The sequence below is a fragment of the Palaemon carinicauda genome, chromosome 35, assembly GCF_036898095.1.
Source record: "Palaemon carinicauda isolate YSFRI2023 chromosome 35, ASM3689809v2, whole genome shotgun sequence".
Lineage (NCBI taxonomy): Eukaryota > Metazoa > Arthropoda > Malacostraca > Decapoda > Palaemonidae > Palaemon > Palaemon carinicauda.
In genome coordinates, this window is record NC_090759.1 from 61,518,398 (window position 1) to 61,546,359 (window position 27,962).

General features: G+C 33.9%; 1 protein-coding gene across 2 annotated transcripts in view; it reads left to right on the forward strand.

The window, feature by feature from the left end:
- LOC137627512 (melanopsin-like) overlaps positions 1-27,962 on the forward strand; it is a 248,043-nt gene that overhangs the window by 208,303 nt on the left and 11,778 nt on the right. For both annotated transcript variants that reach the window (XM_068358601.1, XM_068358602.1), the window contains one exon: positions 26,507-26,689. In XM_068358601.1, the coding sequence (XP_068214702.1) occupies positions 26,507-26,689 (183 nt within the window). The remainder of the gene's footprint in view (positions 1-26,506; positions 26,690-27,962) is intronic.

Sequence of the window (27,962 nt, forward strand, 5' to 3'; positions counted from 1 at the left end):
CCCTTGGGCTTAAAGCATCCTGCTTTTCCAACTAGGGTTGTAGCTTAGATAACAACAACAACAACAACAACAATAATAATAATAATAATAATAATAATAATAATAATAATAATAACAAAAGAACCTAGTTAAACTAAGATCAGCATGAGAAACTAACTGCCAGCATGAACTTTTCCTTTATAGGAAAGGTAGATTCCCGCTTCGCTACAGTACTCAAACTGGATTATCTTCGTTATTTCAGATTTACTAGAGTTTTCTCTGTCAATGGGACTTCTGGCTTGGCGATATTAATGCCTTTTTATTTCCTTATCTTTTAGAAAGGGTTAACTGCTTTATCTGTAGAAGTGAAGGCGATTTTGTTCACCAACACACATGTGATTCAGTGTTTCCTCTTTTTCAAAATAAAGGACATTCTTCGACTTCAAATTTGAGTCGCCTAGTGAAATCTCTCTATCTCTCTCTCTCTCTCTCTCCTCTCTCTCTCTCTCTCTCTCTCTCTCTCTCTCTCTCTCTCTCTCTATATATATATATATATATATATATATATATATATATATATATATATATATATATATATTATATATATATAAATCAGTCTTTGAAGACAATTATCATTAAAATGTACTTAACTTGGTCTTATAAAAAACCCTTTGTGCAAACAAATTGTTGTCTTTTTTACAAAGAGGGACGTAAGTGTTCTAAACTGAAAAAAAAAATTCTATGGTTTTCTTTTAAGATATATTTCTTTCCATAACATTATATTTCTTTCTCTTAGAAATAATTACCATGAGAAAAAAATACCCCATACGATATCTAGCATGGATCAAGACCAGACAAACAGAATTCATTTACGTTCCTCGTCAGAAAAGATATAAATTCATTCTAAGGATCTTGAAATGACTTATCACTGAGAAACAAAATCACGAACTAAATACCAATCACAAAGCCATCATTCAATTCCTTTCTCCTGAATACAGGAACAACCGCTTACTTTTCCCAAAAGGGACAATCTTCGGAAAAAACAAAATGACATTTTCAATACTGATTTCCCCATGACGACAAAATTACATTTGGCGCGAACAACATGAGCTTCGAGGTACAAGAGTTGGGGCTCAAACCAATCAATATTACTGTCTCCTACCGGAGAGAGAGAGAGAGAGAGAGAGAGAGAGGAGAGGAGAGAGAGAGAGAGAGAGAGAGAGAGAGAGAAATGTGTGGGTGTATTTGATACATTTCTGTCTCCTAGAGAGAGAGAGAGAGAGAGAGAGAGAGAGAGAGAGAGAGAGAGAGAGAGAAAGGGGACTGTGTGAGTACAATTGATAGATTATAGTTTCCTAGAGAGAGAGAAAGAGAGGGAAATGTGTTGGTGCATTTGATAGATTACTGTCTCCTAGAGAGAGAGAGAGAGAGAGAGAGAGAGAGAGAGAGAGAGAGAGAGAGAGAGGAGAGAGAGAGAGAGAGAGAGGTGTGGGTGCAATTGATAGATTACTGTTTCGTACAGAGAGAGAGAGAGAGAGAGAGAGAGAGAGAGAGAGAGAGAGAGAGAGAGGAGAGAGAGAGAGAGAGAGAGAGAGAGCCTTATCTTATTGCCTTATTTTTTGTTTGGGTTCCCCCAGGTCCCTCAGTGTGAGGCACCTCGTATATCCACCAGAGAGTTGCTAATGCATCTTCCGGTGTATTTTGCATCTTCCAGTCTTGGGTGGTCTGGGATGCATCTTAGGTATTTATCGAGCTTATTCTTAAACACATCTGCGCTCACTCCTGATATGTTTCTTAGATGAGCTGGCAGCACATAAATAGTCGCTGCATTATCGATGCTGGTGCGTAGTGGATTAATGTCCTGTGCGCCTTTCTTAGTTTACCTGGTATATTTTTTGGCACTATTAATCTACCTCGGCTTGCTCTTTCTGATATTTTTAGCTCCATGATGTTTTCAGTAATTCCTTCTATTTGCTTCCATGCTTGTATTATCATGTAGCGTTCTCTTCTCCTTTCTAGACTGCATAGTTTTAAAAATTGCAGTCTTTCCCAGTAGTCAAGGTCCTTGACTTCTACTATTCTACCAGTATAGGACCTTTGTATACTCTCTATTTGCGCAATATCCTTTTGGTAGTGTGGGTACCATATCACATTGCAGTACTCGAGTGTACTACGTACATAGGTTTTGTAAAGCATAATCATGTGTTCAGCTTTTCTTGTTTTAAAGTGTCTGAATAACATTCCCATTTTTGCTTTACATTTAGCCAACAGTGTTGCTATTTGGTCGTTGCATAACATATTCCTATTTAACATTACACCAAGGTCTTTAATTGTTTCCTTGTTTGTGATTGTCTTATTATTAGGTCCCTTGTATGCATATACCATTCCTTCTCTGTTTCCATAATTTATTGATTCGAATTTATCGGAGTTAAATACCATCCTATTTATCTCCGCCCATTCATATATTTTGTTTAGATCTCTTTGTAGTGAGTTCCTATCTTCATCACAAGTAATTTCTCTACTTATTCTTGTGTCATCGGCGAAACTTCTCATTACGGAGTTTTCAACATCACAGTCTATGTCTGAGATCATAATAACAAACAGCAGTGCAGCTAATACCGTACCTTGTGGCACGCCAGATATTACCTGGGCTTCATCTGATTTCTCGTCATTTGCAACCACTATCTGTTTTCTGTTTTGCAGGAATTCTTTTACCCATTTTCCTATCTTTCCCACAATATTATGCTTTCTCATTTTTTTTCTCTAATATATTATGGTCTACCTTGTCAAAGGCTTTTGCAAAATCTAGATAGATCACATCAGTGTCTTTTTCATTTATCATATTTTTGTATATGTTTTCATAGTGTGCTATCAGTTGGGTCTGTGTACTTTTTCCAGGCACAAAACCGTGTTGACCTATATTAAACAAATTATTTTTAACCAAATGGTTCATTATTTTCTTTTTTATTACCCTCTCATACACTTTCATAATATGGGATGTTAGACTAACAGGTCTATAAATGCTTGCCTCTAGTCTTGATCCACTTTTGAAGATAGGGGTTATATAAGCTAATTTATGTTTAACACATATCTCGCTCATATCTACACTTTGTTTTAGCAGTATTGCAAGCGGCTTCGCGATAGTGTTTGCAGTTTTTTTTTAACAAAATCGCTGGAACTCCATCTGGTCCGGCTGCCGATCCATTTTTAATTTCGTTTATAGCCTTGACAATATCTGCTTCATTAATATCTATATCCGTTAGATATTCAACATTTTCTTCTCTCATTTCTGTTTCATTATTCTCATTCGCAATTCTTGGCGTGAACTCACTCTTATATTTTTCTGCTAATATGTTGCATATTTCCTTTTTTTCATTCGTTAGCCGTCCTTCAATTCTTAGAGGGCCTATTTCTATTCTCCCTTTATTCATCTTTTTTGCATAGGAGTAAAGTACTTTGGGGTTTCTTTTTATATTTTGAAGTGTCCTTTCTTCTAAATCCCTTTTTTCATTTTCTTTCGACTGTATAATCTTTTGTTCTGCATTTTCTATCTTACATTTTATTGCCATCATTTTCCACACATTTTTTTCTTTTGCAAGATATTGCTTCCACTTTCTAATTTTCTGAAATAAGATCCTTCTGTCTCTTGGTATGCACGTCTTTTGTTTATTGTTTTTTTTTCGGTACATATTTTTCAACAATTTTCTCCAGTATTTTGTACAGTATGTCCGTATTTACCTGTATATTATCACTTACAAATACATTTTTCCATTCTTTAACCAGTTCTTCATTTATTTCTGACCATTTTATATTCTTACTGTAAAAATTATATTTTCCATATCCTTCCCAAAGTTTTGTGCTTTTATTAATTCTGCGATCACTTGCTTTGGAATGGACTATCAATTCTATGACATTGTGGTCTGAAATTCCCGTGTTATACACTATTATTTCTTTCACATAATTCACCTCATTCACAAATACTAGATCTAGGACATATTCATTTCTTGTTGGAATGTGGTTTATTTGTTGCATATTATGTTCTAATAGCATATCTTGAAGCTTTTCAAATTGCCTCTTATCTTCTGCGCTACTATTACTCTCTTTTTTATATGTATACATACAACCACTTTCTTCTATCCGTTCTTTCCAATCCACGAAAGGAAAGTTAAAATATCCGGATAGGAGTATATTCCAGTCTTTATGGTTTCTACATATATCATCTATTTTTTCTATTATTATGTCAAACTCCTTAGTATTTGGGGGTCTGTAAACTACAATATTCACTAGTTTTTCAAATTCAAATTCTACCACAATCAATTCACATTCTGTGTTGCTGTATTTTTCACAGACTTTTCCTTGATTTATGTCTCTTCCATATATCGCAGTACCCCCTTGATTCCTATTTTTTCTGTCTGACCTATAAGTTTGGAAACCCTTTATCTGGTCATCACTGCCAGAGAGGGAATGTGTGGGTGCAATTGATAGATAGGTGGAAGTTATAGGGGGGAATTGAAGCATTAGACGTTTATGAAGCGTGAAGGCTGCAACGTGAATCTGTACACCTGGAAAGGGGTAAAGAAGCTAAAACAATTGACAACTGCATAATAATCTTATGAATATGACTCGGATAAAAGCGATGCGTGTCTACATCAGATTTGCTGTCAGACATTGTGTTACAGATTATTAATATTGAAGAAATCTGGGACAGTTTTTTTAAGCCTTTTAAAGGGCGCTCATGAATGGCAGAGGCAAGGAGACAGTGACATTACCCTATCAAGCAGGACAATGCCCTAGAGATGACCATATATATATATATATATATATATATATATATATATATATATATATATATATATATATATATATAAATATATATGTATATTTTTATATATATATATTATATATATATATATATACACATATATCATATGTTTATATCATATATATATATATATATATATATATATATATATATATATATATATATGATCAGCACGCAAGACCCTCTCCACCCAAGCTAGGACCAAGGGGGGCCAGGCAATAGCTGCTGATGACTCAGCACAGACCTATAGGCTCCCCAAACCCCCATCCTTAGCTCACAAGGATGATGAGGAACTAACGAGTTTGAGCAGGACTCGAACCCCAGTCTGGCGTTCACCAGTCAGGGACGTTACCACATTGGCCACTACAACCCTATATATTTTTTTTAAGTTTTACTTGTGTCAAATAAATCTATTTATGGGACTGCCGATTTTTCAAGAGATGACAGTGTGAAATAAATTCGGTGTACAGTGAAGATTTTACAAGTGCAAGCTTTAAATGTGTATAATAAAATTAAATATTAGTTGCTAATAATTTTATCAAGAAACCTAAATCAAAACAAATATATAGAACTTATCTGTTACTAATAATAAATGTTACAACAAATTATCACCCATTACAATGATAAATGATAAATATAATTCGAGAGTAATCTATTAGTATTAACATTCAAAAAGGGAAAACATCGTCAAAATATAGTCGAAATATGACTATTCGTATATCAACTTGCAAGGCCAATATTCACACGATTGATTTCTGTACTCTAGCGTTGCAGTAACCGTATAATCAACATCAATTTTCCATTATTTTTTTTTTATAGATATGAGAAAACATAACGACGCAAATAACAAATTATTAGATAATTTACTAGATGCATTAATAAATAAATGTATTTTTACGTAAATAAAAATGTTCTCGTATCCCAATATCCTGAGTGTATCATAAATAATTCAACGTAAAAATATATACAAAAAAAAAAAATGTTCGCCTCAAAAAATAAAGAGACTTCGCTTAAAATAGTTCTTTTTTCAAGATGAAATTTGTTGATGGGAGACGCATGAAGATTTTCCATTGAAAAGTTCTTGCATAAAATGTGGCAAAAATATTACGCTAAGGATTACGGGGACGGAGTAAAAACACAAGATAAAAAGCTTTCTTTAAAAATACTAATAATTCTAATAACTATAATAATCATAAAAAATTTAATAATATTAATAATTTCAAAAATAATAATTTCAATAATTTTAATATTAATATCTTAAAACAATACTAATTTTAATAATATTAATAATAATAATTTTAATAATTTTAACAAAAATGTAAAGAAAATCGTTTAAAAATTATGAGCAGCTGCTCCTGTACATTTCCTTTTACAGATATTAATAATTTCAAAAATAATAATTTTAATAAATCCAATAATAATAATAATTTTCATAATTTCAACAAAATGCTATGAAAATCCTTAAAAATTTATAGCCGGTTCTTCTGTGCTTTCCTTTCTACAGACAGAAACTAGTATAAATGGTGACGGAAAACTTAGAAATAATGCTCTTCTGATTTTCATCTGTGAACAATCCTAAAAACAAAATATTATAAACATCATGTCAACTGTAAATTCTACCGTATTCATATCGTTATCAAAATACAACACAACTAGAGTTTCCATCTGTTATACAGAAGGCATGTTAGCACTCCGAATACTCTGTGAATATTTCTCCCTCAATTCCCCGCAATCTTACAGTCCTCCTCAGAATACCTAGACGAGGAAGCAATTTGCTTTCCCTTTGGAATAAAGAAAACAGAGCATATTTACATGAAAGGGAACACGTGGAGGAAGTTAGCTGATCTAATGATAACCAGGTCAATCGGGGAGAGCATGTGCAACTCCTAATACAATTTGAAATGAAGTATTACAAAGTTAGGATGCAGATAAGCAAAATGATACCAAGAGGGGAATTAAAGCAATTGGAAAGGATACTATTTTACCGTTGTTTGTTTATGTAAATATGTATGTTTAGTAAATAAATACCCTATACGAGAACCATAAAAAATTATGGCTAAATATTTAGATAGATATACACATATGCTCCCATCTCACTAAGGTATGGCCGGAAAGTATCTAAAAATTATTTATTTATATATTTACAGTATATATATATATATATATATATATATATATATATTATAAATATTTAACATTAAGTCGTTTCCAGTAACAAGAAGCAATTCCAGAGAAAAACTCGGACATTTACTACAACATTCATTACTTCAAAAACGTTGATGAACTCATTGTACAATCAAACTGTAACAGCATTACAGTAGCCACTTATCGGCAGAGCTAAATCCAAATACAAACAGAGCCATTTACCCATATCTTGGGCTTCCCGGATATCAAGGACCTTACTGTATAATGCGTCTTTTACGAGTTAATGTTTATTATATATATACATACATATATATATATATATATATATATATATATATATATATATATATATATATATATATTATAGATATGTATATATATACATATACATATATATATATATATATATATATATATATATTATTTATCCGGTCACGTAAAACTCTCCCCGTCTCTCGGATAAGAGGGGAGAGGAAGTAGTCCTTCCCTGGTGAGAGGAGTGGGATGCGTGTGCATGTCATCTATGAATATTTAGCTGTTTTTTTTTTTTTACAGGTCGTAAACACAAATATATGTATATATAAATGTGAGTGTATGTACATATATAAATAAAGAGAGAGAGAGAGAGAGAGAGAGAGAGAGAGAGAGAGAGAGAGAGAGAGAGAGAGAGAGAGAGAGAGAGAGAACATTTTGGGGACTGATATCATCCCTTTCACAGTTCACATGAGGAATCACACCAACAAACTTTTTATCCAATACTTTCGCCGAATGAACCCCAGGTAATAAGAGCAACTTTCCAGCAGTGGATAATTATTTCCGACAAGCACAAAACCCGAGTTCCCCGTTGGCCATATCTGAGGATATTGAGATTTCCTTATAGTAAACGCTAGGAACGCGGAAGTAAAGGATATCAAAACCATAAAGGCATATTGTAAAAGTATCTTCATCGCATCGAATTCATGACAAGTATCTGTGACATGCAGTTCATATAATATGAAAAGTTTTCTATAGATGTTTACAAGACAAATTCTCTCTCTCTCTCTCTCTCTCTCTCTCTCTCTCTCTCTCTCTCTCTCTCTCTCTCTCTCTCTCTCTCTCAAACGACGCCTGGACCTTTCTTTCATTTGCTATCCATCCCTATCATTTTCTACACCTTTTTGTCGCAACATGTTGGCCATCTTACTAAATGAAGTAAATTTTTCTAACCTCTTTCTCTCTTTCTTTCATTTGCTATCCATCCCTATCATTTTCTACTCCTTTTTATCGCAACATGTTAGCCCATCTTACTCAATGAAGTAAATTTTTCTAATTTCTCTCTCTCTCTCTCTCTCTCTCTCTCTCTCTCTCTCTCTCTCTCTCTCTCTCTCTCTCTCTCTCATTGTCAGTGTTCCTCTACTCTATAGACATTTTCTATCCTAGCCTCCCACTCTCTATATTATCTTATTATTCATCTTCCTCTATTCCATGAAAACATTTTTCTATCCTACCCTCTCTCTATCTCTCCTCTCTACTCTCTTGTCAATCTTCCTCCATCTCCCTCCCCTCCCCTTCATATTCCTCTTCCTCCCTGCCTCCTTCAACGATTTCCCCATCCACGAGTAAAAATACATCTGAATCAAAACGAATTCCCCAAGACACAAAAGACCCGAGCACCAAAGAGAGGAAGCATTAGTGGGATTTCGTCCACATTAGCAATGTCCTTCTTCATATTCTTTCTAATCCTCAAAGGGGGAAAGTCGTGTATGCAATTTCAATGTTAGCAAGTATAGGTGTATGTTTTTTTTTCGTGGTTTTTATTTTCGCGTTGACTAACTGGTTGATTGGATGATTTAGATAATAATGAAATTTTTTATACCAAAAGTCTGTGACCGAAAGCACAGTATTGTCTAATTTTTCAAATAATTGTTTCGATGAATTTTCGAAAATTTTATTCTCGTGGATAATAAACAAACACATCTACCACTCTACCAATAGGACACAAAACAAACAGTTAAACATTGTATAAGGATTTTGATATTAAGGAACTTATTCTGGAAATTCAGAAAAGCACCAATTTACTACTGTGTAATATATATATATATATATATATATATATATATATATATATATATATGTGTGTGTGTGTGTGTGTGTGTGTGTATGTATAAACAATAGTGATAAGATTTATGAATTGGGGTTTAATAGCCAGGTGCTGGGGCCTGTCAGGCCATTCAGCGCGTAAAGTGCAACTGTGGAAAACCCCATGAAGTAAATATTAGAAGAGACTGGACAGCAAAAAAAGGAAGTAGGAACGGAGGATCACAACAAAGATACTTAAAAGGTAGCGCTTACAGTTCCCCGTTTGAAGTGCACCGACGGTATTAACCTCCTACGAATGGGATTACAATGAATTAGAAATAATAAATATCTAAAATAGTGATTAGAAAAACTATTATCATAGTTTTTCTTATTTTAAAGAAAGAGTTTATAATATTTTTAATTCATTTCTATAATTCATTTTACATGATTGATTAACTACTAACTCCAAAAGCTTCATTTTGACCTTTTATATTTTTATTTTTATTTTGTTTTATATATTACGATAAAGTTCAGCTATTAAGTTTAAAAACTGGTATCAAATAAGTAGCAGAAAATGGTATCTTCATACAGAAAAATCAAATGAAAATATTATAATCGAAGTTCCCAGTAAAGGATCAGAAAATAGTTTTAAATTACGTTCTATTTCTAAGTAACAATGAACTATAAGCTACTTAAAATCCAAGTTTACTGCAGTATTTTTATAATGAATCTAATTAAATAACCTCTTAACATCAAATCTACACTGTTAAAAAAACAGTAATTTTAATCGGAAATTCTCCGTAAAATTTTTTGTTCTCAGCCGTATTTACGTAGAATGCAATTGACCATAATTTTACCCTACTTTGTTATTACATTTTACGTGTTGGTAACCGTAATATCACTCCTTCATGTCGATATATCCGTTTTTAAAACGGTAAATGCCTGGGAACATTTAGTCCAGGATTTTTACCGTTTTTTTTACGGCAAATTTTTAACAGCGTAATTTTGGAGAATACTTACAAAAATATCTAGTCAATTCTGTCATTAAGCGATATGCATGCTTCATATAACTTATATGTTTTTTTATATATATTTGAGCATATTGTGATAGACTGCGCGATCATATTCAGGAAATTAACTTATAATGAAAAAATTAGCTTTCCAAAGGCCACCCCCCCCCCACACAAAAAAAAAAAAAAACAAAAAAAAAAAAAAAAAAAAAACCCTCGCGTAACACACCAGGTCATAAATAATTCGGTGAACTTCGATTTCAATGACAAGAATAATTAACGGAAACATTCGGCATATTACTTTATCTCGGGAACCCACCCAGTCAAAATGTGGAGAAAGCAAGACCCAACGGGACATTGAGACCGTCCCGAAGCTTGGAAAAAGACAGCTTTGTTCTTTTAAAAAATCTATATAACGCCAGTGATGAGTTTCATATCCCCTGGGCTGGATGACGGAAAGTTCCAGCCCAAGAAAGTTAAATACAATCCCTAAAGCCCGCCCCAATGAGCCTTCGTGCACTGTTAAAAATTTGACGTAAAATTCCTGGAGAACATGTTGCCAGTTATTTAACGTTTTAAAAACGATATTGACGTTAAACAGTGATATTACGACCACCAACCCATAAAGGATAATAACAAAGTAGGGTCAAAATTACGGTCTCCGGTATTTCTGAAAATACGGCTGACAAACGTATATTTTAAGAGAATTTCAGATTAAAATTGCCGTTTTTTTAACAGCGTGCTAAATACACTTTTATAGTTGGCAGTGGATCTAGAGCTATGTTATACGCAGTTTAAAGGATTAAATGTCAATCATGAATGTTAGAGGCAAGGGATAGCTAACAGGACAATGCCTAGACTGACCATATATACATATGATCAGCGCCCTAGCCCCTCTCCAAATAAGCTAGGACCTTAGCTTGTAAAGATGGTGAGGCTGCAGACACTAAAAGAAGCTATTGACGTTTCAATTAGGCTACAAAAAAAAAAAAAAAATTATATCGTTACTATCACTCTAACCAGACCACTGTGTACTTCTGAACTCGGGTGGGTGGTGATTTGGAAGCTAAAAGATAGGAGATCAGGTGGATGAATAAACTAAAAAAAAAATGCACAAAGCAATGCATCGGTGGACTGCAAGGAACTCTGAAGGCGTAAATCCCCTCCCCCCACAATAATTTACATTCGGAAGGGGAAATTCAGCAATCATATATATATATATATATATATATATATATATATATATATATATATATATATATATATATATGTATATATATATATATATATATATATACATATATATATATATATATATATATATATATATATATATATATATATATATATATATATATATTCCGAAAAGCTGCAAATACCACCTGAGAATTATTGACGCAGATGGATGACATTTTATTGACGGGAGGGCAGGAGAGCAAGAGCCTAATATAACAGGATATACCAGTACATGCCTGGTAAATGTAAAAAGATATACATACATGTACCTGGCAAATGAAAAAAAAAGAATCTAGCTGTAATCACCTGGAAAATGAAAAGGGATATACCTACATATACATGGCAAATGAAAAAGATATACTTGCACGTACATAGCAAATTATACATGAAATACCTGGACATACCTGACAAATAAGACAGGTAATACCTGGACATAACTGGCAAATGAAACAGATTATGCATGCACATAAATATTTACACTCAATATACTTAGAAATACCTGAAACATGAAGCGTGTAAGTCTACGATGATTTCATATGGATATTCTCGCGTATGTGTAGAAAATTAATACAATGAAGATGTAATTAACATAGGTAATGAGTCTTGACGGCAATATTGGGTTCAATTATGATCCAATAACTCATCAGAGTAAGAGAGAAAAAAATATTTTTGACCAGTCACCACTCTAACTAGTGTTTGTATAAGTGATAAATAAGAAGTAACAAGGAAAAGAAGATAAACAAGGTATATGTTAAAACAGATTACTGCATCAAAGAAAGGACACAATACGGTACTTTATGAAAACAATTTTTTACGTTTTTAAAACTACACTTAAGTTATCTTTGCAAATTAAACAAAAAAAAAAAAAACTAGATATTAGGGGAATGAATGGGAAACATGATGCAACCCTGTTTAATTCTTGGACCACGTTCAGAGTAACTGCCACACCTATCTAGACGCTATGGGCTGTTGCAAATATCTAAGATTCTTTTTACCTGTCAACGGCGTTTGGTTTTTGCCAGTAGTTCCCCATCATGATACGCAGGATCTGGTCCAGAACTACTACATACACCTCTATATATATATATATATATATATATATATATATATATATATATATATATATATATATATATATATATATATGTGTGTGTGTGTGTATACATACATATATATACATATATATATATATATATATATGTATATATATAATATATATATACCTACCTATCTATCTATCTATCTATCTATCTATCTATCTATATATATATATATATATATATATATATATATATATATATATATATATATATATACGCTCATGGAAACTTGAGTTTTGGATTTCCATTGATATATGTAACATTCTGGATATATCAACGACAAAATACAAGTGTTAAGTTATATAGTTGCATTCGATACTATCAAAGCTTGTGCAAAACAAAAATGATAATTATTGTCTCCTTTATTTGAATAAAGTATTCCATAATAAGGTAAACAACCACATTGCTTTAATTTCTTCCTTACTCAAGGTATGATACACTTACCTAAGTTTAAGGATAAGATAACATTTATTACTTTGTGTAAAGTAGAGTACACCAAGATGTGTATTATAATGGAATTTATTTACAAATAAATGCTATTTCATTGATCTATTTGCACCGGGTACGCTGAGCATGACTCAATACCCCGCGTGACGTAATATGGAAAGAAAGAAAGAACACGTCAGATTCTGTCTGGCCGATCTATTTGTGTGGGTCCTGACTAAACCTTACTGACCGAGATAATTGGTGATCCAAACGTGGCACTGGCTGCCATTCATACTGTCAAATATAACATTATGAAATTGAAAACGGAAAACAAAATATTACAGCCCATATTTCCATATTTGTTTCTATAAAAAATAGTTAATAAAAAACATGAGTATTTTTATCATTATTATTATCATTATTATTATTATTATTATTATTATTATTATCATTATTATTATTATAACTTGCTAAGCTAGAAACCTAGCTGGGAAATGCAGGATGCTATAAGCCCAAGGGCTCTAACATGAAAAATATCCCAATAAGGAAAGGAAATAAGGAAATAAATAAACTACAAGAGAAGTAATGAAAAATCAAAATAAATCTTTCATATATAAACTAAAAACTTCAAAAGACAGGAGGAAAAGTTACGAGATATAATAACGTGTCCGAATATAGCCTCAAGCAAGAACTCTACCCTAACACAGTGGAAAACCATGGTACCTAGGCTATGGCACTACCCAAGACTAGAGAACAAAGGTTTGATTTTGGAGTGTCCTTTTCCTAGTAGAGCTGCTTACCATAGCTAAAGAGTCTATTCTACCCTTACCATGAGGAAAGTAACCACGTGGAACATTTACTGAAAATCACGAGCTGATGAAACCCAAAAGGAACATCGCTATCAGAAGCCTTGAAATATTCACGAAGCTTTTTTAAACTCGCGAGTTTTCCCTTCATTCATAATAATAATAAATAATAATAATAATGTTTATTGGACAAAAGATATTTACATTCAAAGATTTACAAAAAGAAAAAAAAGACTCAGTCCAAGCCCATGTGGAGCAGAGCTCTTCGGGCAATAATACAAGATAATATCATCAATTAAGTAAAAATAAAAAATAAAGTAAATATGGATATAGATATACAAAATGTACGCATACATATACATAATCATATGTATACAAATAGATACATATAAATGAGAATCTTAGCCTAAAAACAAATGGAAATGCATATTTATATGATAAGGAAAGATGGTATATGAAAGCTAATGGTATATACATTGAAAAAATTGTAGATATTAAGCAAAAAACTCAGTAAAAGAACTAGTTTTACAAATAAAAAAATATTCTAAACAATGAAACATACTTGCGTTGTGGTTAGGTAGGCAAGTATAAATATTTATTAATAAAGCTTAATACCCAGATAACAGGAGATTTGTATATGATTTCTTAAAAGACCGAACGCTAAGCAGTGCCTTTAGATAAGCGGGCAGAGTATTCCAAAGTTTAATACCTTGGTATAGATACGATTGCTCGCATCTATTAATACGTATGAAAGGAAGAGTTAAGTTTGAATTTCTTGTTCCGTATGGATGAACTGATTGTTCCTGAATTATTTTTCGTCTTAAATCTGGAAATTTGTTCAAAATAAGTGTTTGGAACATCATATTCATTAAGGAGAGCTTATAATTGTCTTCCAGCTTCAATATCGAGAGAGACCGGAAAAGTGGCGATGTATGAGCTAAGTAATCACTGGAGCTTATGATTCTTACCAGTCTTTTTTGAATTACAATTAATGGTTGCAAGACATTTCTACTACTACTCCCCCACGCCGTATTGCAGTAATTTAGGTGAGGAGATACTAACGAGTGATACAATTGTTTTATAATATAATATATAAGGGGAAATACTCTTTTAATCTATATATGATACCCATTACTTTGGCAATTTTATTAACTGTCATATTTACATGCTCACAGAAAGTTAGTTTATTATCAAGAATTATCCCTAAAAATTTACCACTGGACTTCTGATCCAGAGTGTGATTTCCTATAGCAATCCTTATGTTAACAGGAACTCTTCGTAGAGAAAAGATAATGAAGTATGTCTTTCTTTCATTTAAGGTTAACTTATTTGCTAGTAGCCAGTTTTTACACGAGTTAAATCATTGGTTAGTGTATCACAGAGGGAGTAGATATTTTTATGTCTAAAATGAAGCGTAGTGTCATAGATAAGCCAAACCGACGTTTGAAATTTACCGTCGCTTCAAGTTTACGACGGATTCTGTATCATGTTTTGGGCTGAATAATATAGGTTACTGTCAACAGAAGATTTCAATTCTTCAACTATAATAGGTAGAAACCAAACAAATGTAATCTCCAATGATCATCATGAGACAATAATAAAAATAGAAATAAATTTTTGGAGTATACAAGTCTCGCAATGGCATCATTAGCATGCTTTTATATATATGTGTATGTGTATGTATGTATATATATATATATATATATATATATATATATATATATATATATATATATATAAATACACAGTATATATATATATATATATATATATATATATATATATACATATATGTGTGTATAAATGTATACATTTATGTACCTGTATATATACAACGATTATATATAATATATACGGTATACTGTATGTGTGTATTTATATAGGTATATGCATATACAGTACATATATATATATATATATATATATATATATATATATATATATATATATATATATATATATATATATACATATATATATACTGTATATGCATATACCTATATAAATACACACATATACAGTATACATTATGTATAATCGTTGAATATATACAGGTATATAAATGTATACATTTATATATACATATATGTAAATATATATATATATATATATATATATATATATATATATATATATATATATAAAGCAAATCTCACGACTATGAACTATCACAAAACAAAACTGGTCACGCACGATTAATCTAGCGTTGAATGATTAACGAAGCATGTGACACTTTACATTCCCAGCAAAATTCACATATAATAGCAATCAAGTGAAATCATCATTCACACCTGACATTTAATTAAGGGATGCAAGGTGAAGTGAAGGTTATTCAATGGATTTAACTTTTACTTTTTATTCAGATATTCTTTGCCCTCTATTTCGCTTGTTTACTTATTAGAATTGAACGAGCAACCATTAATATACAGCGCACGTGGTAATCCATACGTTCAAATATCAATATTATTGTAATTAATATTTTAATAGTCAAGTTTGAAAATCAGAGTCCTTTGCTTACACCCGCATATGACATACACACCGTATACAGTACAGATATATAGATACTGAGTGATATCGATAGGGTTTTCAGGCAACTAATATCAAATCCGTTTAAAATATTTGTCGTGATTTTTTAACTTTGAAATTTTATTCTGTCTACACCTTGTAATGATATGCACATTCATGAATGGCCGTAATTGCGTGATATCACCATACTATTACTACTAATACTACAATAACAAAGACAATAAGAATAACTAGGACACACCGTAGAGAACATGCCATCACCACGACAAGCAGTCTTATTTTTCTCTTAAATCCACTGTGTACTTTTACTGGGATGTATTCTATTCAAAATCTAATGGATTTGTCTTTGGGTTATACCCCACATATCCAGCGAATTTCGTTGAAATTCGTTCTGTAGTTTTTGTGTAATGTTCACAAACAAAAAATAATCATACAAAATATTTGCCATTTACTTAAAATTGCAATTATTTTCAAAGTACTGCTGCGTACTTGTACTTTTATGTACTTGATTCAAAATGTTACAAATTTCGTGAAAAATAGTACTGGAATTTTTTAAAGTTGCTCACAAATACAGTATACAACCAAACAAATAAATAATTAAACTAAAACGGGCACTCGGTAGAGCGCATATCTTTCCCTATATCATGTTGTATAAACAAAGATAGCCAATTAAATTGTGCACATTTTGGCACTAGTTTCATGCAAATCGGATATGAATTGACCATGATAGTGCAAAAAGACGTTTATGACCTTTTCTTTACCATGACCTTTGACCCAATCACTCCCAGAATCTAATCAAATTGTCCTTGGATCATGGCCCATCATCTCACCAAATATCATGAAATTCTGTCAAATAGTTTTTGAGTTAAGAGAATCACATCAAACTTCCATACAATCATAAATATATAAATAAATAAATAAATAAATAAAAGCACGTCTATCAAAATATAACCTGGCGAAGGTAATAAGAATAACTAGAAAAGAACTCTGAGAGTGCAGATCTCCGCCACGGAAGCTTATTTCTCGAAACCAGCTTGCCTTTCCCAGAATCAGTCGAGACCGTAGGCGTATTTTTTGGTCGACCTTTTGCTCGACCTTGACCTTTGACCTACGACTTTGAAAATTGAATCACTTCCACGCCTTAACATAATAGTTAATCCCTTAAAGTTTCACTACTCTATGAGTAAAATTGTGGCCAGGAAGCTGTTTACAAACAATTAAAACGGACGAACTGGGGTGTAAAACATAACCTCCTCCCAACTTCGTAGACGGAGGTAATAATGATATACTTAATGCTACCTTACCTTTTAGACGGTTGAGTAAGTCCCAGCGCGATGTTAAAAGATGCAATTGAGGAAAGTCTTCGTTTCCTTGGAAACGAACAGGAAAAAAAGTTGTTTTCGTCTCCCTCCTATCTTATGAACACGGAAAAGTTCATGTAATATAGGGTCGTATTCTTCAAGTCTTCCCACTTCCACTTAACCTGAAATAATAAAAAAATAACAATTTAGCTTAATATTCCTTTGTAGCGTAGTTACTTATCTCGTATGAGAAACGTTAATTGTTAATTTACCATTTTTTAAAAATCACCGGCTTTTTTACAGTGAATTGAATAACATTAGGTTCAAACACACAACTACCATTAGTTTATTTTAATTCTTAGTAGTACCTTCCTTTTTACATTAAGATACGTTTAGTAATCATAATAATCATAATAATTACATGAATATTGCAAGATGCATTCAAGCTTGGTTACAAAACATAAACTATACACTATATAGTATACCCTCCGTGCATGTTTGGGGCATTGCTAATACAGTAATTGTTTGACCTCTATGCGAATTATGAACGCATTAGCTCAAATTCAATTTGCTTACTCTACTTTTCACACGGAAACCCTGTGCTATACAGAACACAAGATTTGTTTATCGTCTTCATTCTTAAGCCCTGTCCACACGATCGAGCATGCCCGACAGGCAAACAGTGATACCAGACCACAATGGTTAGTGAAAATGAGTATTGATGACGTCAGAAGTGGGAAAACTAAAGGCAGGGATCTGGCAACACTGTATGATGCCAGATCCCTGTCTGTGGTCTTCCCGCTTCTGACGTCATTAACCCTCATTCTTACTAACTATTGTGGTCTGGTATCACGGTTAGCCCGTCGAGCATGCTCGATCGTGTGGACAGGGCTTTAGGTATTTAGACAGCCGTATTCTACATTAATTATCAAATCCACATTATCGAAGCACTTAGAAAACAACGAAATCTTCAACTTTTTGAAGGTCTTAATTTCTTCAGTCTTTCTGATGCCTAGTGGGAGCTTATATAGCCTTGGGTCAGCATATTTTGAAAGCTATAGAACCTCTACCAGTAGAGGCACATCTTGGCTCCAATAACTTGAAACCATCTGTAACTATTCTCGTTGTGATACGATTTGTTGGTTACACGATGTGTAGCAATTCCCTTATATCTTCTGGACGTCCGGTTCTGATAACTTAACTTTCCCTACTTTTACTTTAAGGGCTCCTTATCTGGTCCTGTATAGCCGGGGAACTCTACTCTGTACAGGACCTCCACGGTCGTTTTATGATACGAGAGAGAGAGAGAGAGAGAGAGAGAGAGAGAGAGAGAGAGAGAGAGATGAGCGTATAAATGCATAAATAAATCAATCAACAGTAGGTAACAACCGAGTGAATCATTAGACATATAAAATAAAAATATTGAATAGACAAAATAATAAAGAAAAATTTATAGTGAAGCAACTTTCACAGAGAGAGAGAGAAAGAGAGAGAGAGAGAGAGAGAGAGAGAGAGAGAGAGAGAGAGAGAGAGAGAGAGAGAGAGAGAGAGAGAGAGCTAACAGGTGAGGAAAGGGGTGGGGGTCAAGGTCAGGGAGAGGGTAGGCGGAGCTTTTTTCACGGTTTCGTTCGTATCCATTTCTGGATTATCGGGATTTGCCTCTTGGTACAGGGACAACTAGTGTCATTATTCTTTACAATTAGCTATTCATGATACTATTATAAATTACTAAACAGGGTTTCATACACTATAGCAATATCTGGCAGTGATACGAGTGTTCGTTAGAGAGTTATTGCCTAAAAACCTGCTTGCACTGTCTATGAAACCCACAGGAGGTCACAAACTCGACTATATACCAAGCACTCGTTAACACCTATTTGGATGTTATCCAAGTTTCTTAAACTGTTTTCTTTCCTACCACCATAATCTCGGTTATTTACATTTAGTTTCAGTTGTTCAATTGTCACCCATCCCTTAACACTAGTAAGAACCTGGTTTAAATTCTCAGCAGTATCAACAATGTCCTTTATGGAGAAGCGAAATTGTGTATTATCTACTAATAGTTTAAATTCTATTTCCTGTTTCTGATAGAAGTATAGTATAGATACAAAATAAGATTGGACCTAGTACACTTCCCTGGGGTACTCCTCTGCTTAATGGTTCATTATGATGAATGAGTTTACAATTCGTACACAGTAGTTTCTGTCACCCAAGTAATCACGTAGACACTCATAAACTTAATTTTCAACACAAATTAATCGTGAATCATAAAATAGTAGTTCATGCACAACTGTATCCAAAGCAGCACTAAGATCGAGTAATATCAAGATACTAAATTTGTTCCCATCCATAATTTCCAGCATATCATTTACAAGAGTATATAGCTGTCTAAGTAGAATGTACTTGTATGTATGCTGACTGATTATCTGGCAATGCTAAGATTCTTTTTAAATGACTGAGTAGATGTTTAAAGAATTACATATTCTGGCACTTTTGATATGAAGGATAGTTTCGGTATTTAACAACTGTTGCGTTCTCTTCATTTGATTTCCATTCAAAAGAGAGCAAACTAGAGTAGAGGATATTCTAACATGTTAGAAAAAGAAATGGACAGGGGCAGGACTTATAATGAGATTGGCTGACAATACATGGACATTAAAAGAAATGGACAGGGGCAGGACTTAAAATGAGATTAGCAGACAATACATGGACATTAAGAATAAGAGAATGGGTCACTGGAGAATATAAAATAAGAGGAAGAGAAGACGATGGATCGACGAACTAAGGAAGTTTGCGGGCGTGGACAAGCACAGAAAGACTTTGAATGTGGATGGGCATGTTTGAGGCCTTTGTTCTGCGGTGGACAAGTAGCCTAACGGCTGATGATGATGATTTCCTAAATGTCAGTTCAAATCGAAATGGAACTTCATTTACTTTGAAACAAAAAACATACGTGTCTCACCACACGGAAAATTGCCAGCAATTCAGGAATGCAAATTGGGAACTGGTTCAATTAATAGTTAACAACCTCCACGGCAAATCTCGCAAAACTTTCAAGGCCAAACAAACATTGTCATAACGTTACAAAGGTAAAATCTTGCGCTTTAATGTCAAGGCAATGTTATATAGAAAATTAACTATCATAAAAAATAAGTAATTTACTTGACTACTCCATATTAATACAAAACAAACTTTTCCTTCCCCCTTTTGTTTCTTTTCCTTCTTGATTCCTTCTTGCCCCGCAGCTTACAAAACTTAGTGATGCTTGTTCCAGTTTAACTATTTCTTAAAGCAGTTGCTTGCCCTCGAACTACTGCCCAGTAATGTTCCTTATGTCCAGACAGAGAGGAAATTCGGTCTTTATTTCCCCCCTAAGGTTTCAGCAACATTATTCTTCCGCTCTTTATTTCACTTTGGCAGATTAGCTTCCTCCCACATACTGAGAAAACTTAGTTTAATCACATGCGTGTGTATATATATATATATATATATATATATATATATATATATATATATATATATATATATATATATATATATAATGTATTACTCCCCCTTTTTGTTAAATATAATAATTTTTGCTTCTCAAGAAACAAAAGTTGCGGTTTCCTGTCCTAAAATGGCCTTCGTATATATATATATTTGTTTTAGATCGGTCTAAAATTGTCTAAATTATTCTTATATTCTGACCTTAACATCACTGAAGTCAAGCATGGCTATCTTATATACAATTAAATTTTCATTCACGGCAAATTTTGCTTCCAATTATAATTAAATTTTAGTCTTCTCGTCGGTTTATCTTATAAGATTTAGATTGTTTGACAGTAATTCCCATCGAAAGTGAAACGTGAAATTATTACCAATGAAAGAGAAATCCTAACCAAAGAAATTTAATTCAAAACTGAAAAAAAAAACAGAAAACCAAAGTATCCTAGAATAAAATTACTGGAAAACCATAATTTCAGTATAAAAGACCTTAAAACCTAAACTAACCTCATGCATACCACTGTTTCCTTCACCGGTCCCAGAGAGCCATATAACACCAGTATAGGCAGGGATTCACAAGACACCAAAACATCGCCACTGGTGTCTATCAGGACGGAAATTACACTGATTTTCACAATATAGGTAAAACTGTTTGTGTAGGAACACGTGAACAGTCACATGTGGGTACCTATCAAACCGCTTCCAAACATTTGATGAACCGAGACCTCATCGTCTGGCATTTCTCGGCTCTGGCGGAAGAATACATAAAGACAGTCCTATATGTGATTAGCTAATATTCTAGCTGATGGCGGTTACGTTATACTTTCTAGAGATATTTATTATAGAGAAAGGAAGACATGTGTGTTCACTGACGATTTTATCTTGGATGATCAGTAATTTGGACTGACAGAAGAGGAAATTCGAGGGAAGAGGCATCGTACAGGTCAAAATTAGATTACCTTATTCTCTACCGGTAAGACTTGTCTTGGGAGGTTTTCTTTTGGAAAAGGGGTTAAGCTTAACATTCTCCTTAAATAACCTGTCTCCATCCATCTAGTATGTTAAAAGTATAGTATTTCATGTTACTAAGTTTCAGAATTAAACTAAATTACTAACGCCTTTTATTCTTCCAATTTAGCATGGTGCTATTTTTCTTTTGTCACCATATCTCACCGTACTCATTACCTCGCTATGCTTCCACGTAAAAAGCTATTTTCTGTATGCAAAGACAATAGTCTACCGATGATATAGATCCTTATACAAGTATGCAAAATCAAACTCCCTTTTATTTCAGACAGCATGGGTTCATTATCTCATAAAATTATTAAAACGTTAAAAATTAGAGGGGAGTGACATATTTCGCAATTATTAATTTTCCCGACAATTTTCCTTTCCCCATCGGAATTTTATTACGAATTTCACCATATATATATATATATATATATATATATATATATATATATATATATAGATAGATAGATAGATAGATAGATAGATATATAATATATATACATATATAATATATATATATATATATATATATATATATATATATATATATTATATATACATATATATATATATATATATATATATATATATACATATATATATATATATATATATATATATATATATGTATATGTATATATATATATAAAATGAAAAGACAATGTTTTAGTGGCGGCGTCCAAAAATCGAAGATAGTTTCTCTCCGGATAGTACAGCGGCATAGCAGACCAATAGTTCAAATTGGTCTAAAAGCACCAAAATTGGCACACATGTAGATTAATATATTCTAAACATTTTTGGATATGGAGGCATTCAAGATTAGCCCTTAGGAAGATATGGCGGCCATTGTTCAAAATGGCCGCCATTTAACATTAGCGTCATTACATAGACTTCATTATGTGTCGTTAGTTTGGTGCTAGATGGGCCAAAATTCCCTTTTTTTACATCAGAATTAACATCAATAAATGTTTAACAGATATTTAGATGAATCTTCTCAAAAATGGCCCCCAAACTGGCCGCCATTTTGTGGAAAAAGTGGACATTTGATGAAGATTTCAATACTCAATGACATAATACCTCTAATAACCAGTACCTGATTTCAGGAACACACTTTAATTGCTCAAGTTGCTTTTTTATTTCAAATTGCTGGCAAAATTGCTAGTCAAAATAATACACAGAGTACGGGAAGTTTACAGTATGGTCAGATTGTAGTTATATAGTCGACCAAAAGCCCAGTCTCTAGGCACAGTACTTGTGTAATCCTGCAGTACATACATGTAATACAATAACGTAGATTTTGCCACACTATGTTAATTATGATTCCGAACTTTTCAAATCTGGTCACCAGAATTATGAATGTCTACAGATCATAATGTTGGTTAGCAAGTTTTCTGTCCCAATCTACTGGCATTCGCCTTCACAGAAACATAGACCAGTGCATTGCAGTGAAGCGTTCTTGCACTTGCAGCGGTTTTTGCAGCCTTTCTTGCATCCGCAAGACACCAGCTCATAGCAGGCCTTGGATGCCTCAGGGAGTGTGGTCCAGAGTGGTGTGTAGAGCCCATCATCACTCCGATGCCAGCCCCAGTCTGTTGGTGGAGGGAGCACGGGCGTTGGTACCAATGCCTGGCCCCAGACATGACCACCCTGAAGGGCAGATCTCTTCACATGCTGCTCCAGAGCAGCGTAGGTTGGCGGGATGTTCTGAACAGAGTTCGTCTTTGCAAAGAACTGCTTTCTCGCCTTGTTGACGTCCTTGCATTTGCTTGTGCGGTCATACAGGAGTATGACAAACCTCTCGATGACATGCATTGTATCCTCTTGGATGCTTGTGGGTGCATTTGCCAGACTCAGCAGGGCATCAGTGAGTTCTGGCAGCGTGTTCCATGTTGCCCAGGCAGATTTCTTCCCATGTCCGACGAAGGCTGACACAGTATCACACCCTGTGATGGCATGAAACATTGGAAGAGCACATGCCTTCTCTGGACCAAGGGAGGAAGCTATTTCATGGGCTGCAATGTAGCGGTAGTTCTTGCCTGTCCCAAAGGCTACCCAGAGTTCGTCTCCAGCTGGTAGTTTCTGGACTACCATCACTGCTAGGACCACGACGTCACTGTCTACTGTTCGAACCTGTATCTGGTGGTGACCATGTTGTGCAGCATGTGCTACATGTAGCATCATGCAGGTGTCTGCCTCTTCTTGGTTGCATGGTGCGAGTGAGTTGACATCCTCTTGCTGTGGAACACAGATCACCTGCTCCCCATCAGTGACGACCAGTTCCTTGCCTTCTTCTTGAAAGGACTCTGCAAGCATGGTGGAGAGGTAGCTGAAGAGCTCCACTTTGTTGCTATCAACTCGCAGGAAACTTTGCCAATTTCCTGGTATGACTGCTGAGTCGACAACACGCCGACGTACTCCCTTTCCACGCTGTTCTCTGGTTGATGCCTTCAGGGAATCTGCTCTGTAGCTGTCCCACACAAGGTCAAGACGTGATACATGTTGGAAACGTTGTACAACGTATGGGATGAACACTTGCTGTGCATATTCCTCGAACGTGTTGGCAGTACCCGGCTTCAACATCTGTACGATTACTGCTCCATCGAGGACAACAGCAGTGACACTAGGAGCTTCAAACTGAGGCTCAGCATGGCCTTCAAGGCACACCAGCAAGTCACTCTTGCTCCCTAGGTACAGTTTCCCTCCATCAGATAAAACTGGAGGGCATTGCTGATTTTCATGCCTGAAGAACTCTTCTAGATTCCCATCACGGGTCTGGCAGCCGATATATAATCGTGCAACCATTGTCGCCTCAACACCTTGTCCTTCATCTAGTCTCTGTAACTGAACAGTTCTTGGCAGTTCTCCGAGTTCATCAAATTTGACCAAGTTTGCAGCCATTGCCGTGTATCCACTCCCAGGGTCTCGGCGTTTAGACAGTACTGGGCAGACAAGTGACTCTGTTGTCTCCTCTTGACATACAAGACACAGCTTCCAGTTTGTCTCAGGAGGTGTTGTGGGAGTACGTTGCTCAAAAGTATCGACCAGTTGGAACTTCTTTGCCATGGCTGCAGTCTGGAACAACGCGTCTCTGATGTCAGGTGGTGCTGCTGCTGCCTCACCTGCAAAGACACAAAACACCACCATGTTACCACAAGTTACTACTACAAGCACCATGACTATCAACACTATACTATTACTGCAGCCACCGTCACTGCCACCAACGCTGCCGCTGCAAAGTAAAATTCATTTTCTTGTGAAATGGTAGCCAAATTATTTGGTAAGCACAGAAGTATGTGTAATTGTACAATACTTATCACCTCTAGCACACTTATCACCTTTAGCATCCACAAAAAGACAAATTATGGTACATATTCAATGACGCTAACGGTAAATAGCGGCCATTTTGAAAAATGGCCGCCAAATGTGCTACGGGGAGAATCTTGAATGCCTCCATATCCAAAATTGTTCAGAATATATTAATCCACATGTGTGCCAATTTTGGTGCTTTTAGAACAATTTGAACAATTGGTTTCATATTTCTTACTATGCCGCTGGGCTAGGACAGACTGCCCTGCAGATAGTTTTCAGGATAACACCAGAAATACATTTATCCTGAAAACTATCTGCAGGCTATACGTCCGGAGAGAAACTATCTAAGGCATTATCTATTCATTATAAACGTAGAGTAACATGCTTAAATAATATTCTATATATATGTATATATATGTGTATATATATATATATATTATATATATATATATATATATATATATATGTGTGTGTGTGTGTGTGTGTGTGTGTGTGTGCGTATTTACTATATACATGGATATGCAGTATAAACATATATGTGTATACATGTATACAGAGCCTGTTCATTCACAGATATATAAGCATTTAATATATATATATATATATATATATATATATATATATATATATATATATATATATATATATATACTGTACATATGAGGAACAATCTGTATATGTTCATTATGACGAAAAAAAATATTTTTCTCCCGGAGGGTAAAATTATAGACTATATAAATGATAGTTTACCTACAAAAACTGATAAAAAGACGTTACATGTCTTTATAAACAACAATTTCACGAGACATGCTGATAACACAGATCGCATTTGAAAAACAAATAATCAGTCGGTGATTTCGACTTGCTTAGATTAGAAACGTCACCTAAAAAAAAAAAGCCCACAGGGTCACAACTTTCTTTTAATAGGAAATGGTTAAAATGCATTTAATATCCTTTAATCACGTGACACTTTCAAAATGAAAAAAAAAAATGGAAATGGTAAACAAAATATATCAATCAGAAAAAATATTAAGTGGCCAAGTTAAAAACCTAAGCAAATTATTAGTTGAAAATGAAAAAAATAAACTACACACCATATATAATTATTTTGCAACTTGACACGACTTCCTTAAAAGAAAAAAAAAATGCTGTTCACATCATAATCAAAAGTCTATTGTAAGAAGTTTCTAAGCATCGATTTTGGCACGAAATCCCTTGGACTAAGCCCACCTTTAAGATACTGCATTGTAATAAATTTAGTCTAAGACTTTTTTTCCCTCTTATTTTGCAGGACTTCGCATCGGTGCCTCGCTCTTCTGCAAATCTGCCACGGCTTACAACCCTTTCATCTACTACTTCATGAGCGAAGGATTTCGCGCAGATTTGAGATGGTTGGCGAAACGAGCGGGGCTGTCCGTGGGCCAACCGGTTTCGGAAAGCACCTTTCATCTCTCTGGCAGATCTTCAACAAGAAGTATGTAGCATATTCTCTCTCTCTCTCTCTCTCTCTCTCTCTCTCTCTCTCTCTCTCTCTCTCTCTCTCTCTCTCTCTCTCTCTCATATATATATATGTATATATATACATATATATATATATATATATATATATATATATATATATACAGTATATATATATATATATATATATATATATATATATATATATATATATATTCCTTTCTGAGTGGGGATACATTAACGTGGTGTAAGCGTTTGTGTAATGCCATGATCAGTAAAGTTGTACTAATCAGGGCCACCCTTATTAGGTTGGTTTGCTGCGAGCGATGACTAAACTGTCCCACCATTATCAAACCCAGAGACATGAATAAATACACGTCTGAGACATTTGTCCTGCCGTGGACAAGAAACGGCTGCATTTGTTATTGCTATATATATATACATATATATATATATATATATATATATATATATATATATATATATATGTATGTATATATCATCACAATACAGCTTCCATTTCTAAGAGGATGGCTCCAAAAGAGTAGGGCCTTCTGCTTAGTCAGCAAAACTTTAAGGGTGAAGTTACAAGACCAGCACCCTTTGTAAACCCACCAGCAGATGCTAGTGCCCATTTACAGATAGGTAGATTCGAGTATATTTCGGGATTAAACACGATCCCAGAAATAACAACGTACCACTAAGCCACGATGGAAAACTGAACTACAGCGTCCTATTTAGTGTATCTATATATACGTAAATAAATAAGTATGTATATGTATATATACATATATATATGTATGTATATATACATACATACATATATATATACTGTATATATATATATATATATATATATATATATATATATGCACACACACATATATATATATATATATATATATATATACATATATATATATATATATATATATATATATATATATATATATATAATCTTACATACTGAATGTTAACCTTTTAATGAGTATCTCTAAGTGCGGCTGACAGCCTCGAATCCTTCTCTAAGCGAGTAAGCGTACATCAGGCTACTTTACTCATATGCTAGATTAAGTCCTCAAAGGTAAAATGAGATTTTTAGAACACGCAAAAATTGTTCCAGCTTGTAGAGAAACTGAACCCAAAACTTCTGCAAAAGCCGAATGCCCTAATTACTGCATTCGTACGCTTACATGCACAAATATATGGGTGTGTTGCCACAAAGATCTATAAGGCAAAATCCCATCAAAGTTATCAAGCCATAACCTGGCCAAATGAGTACACCAAAA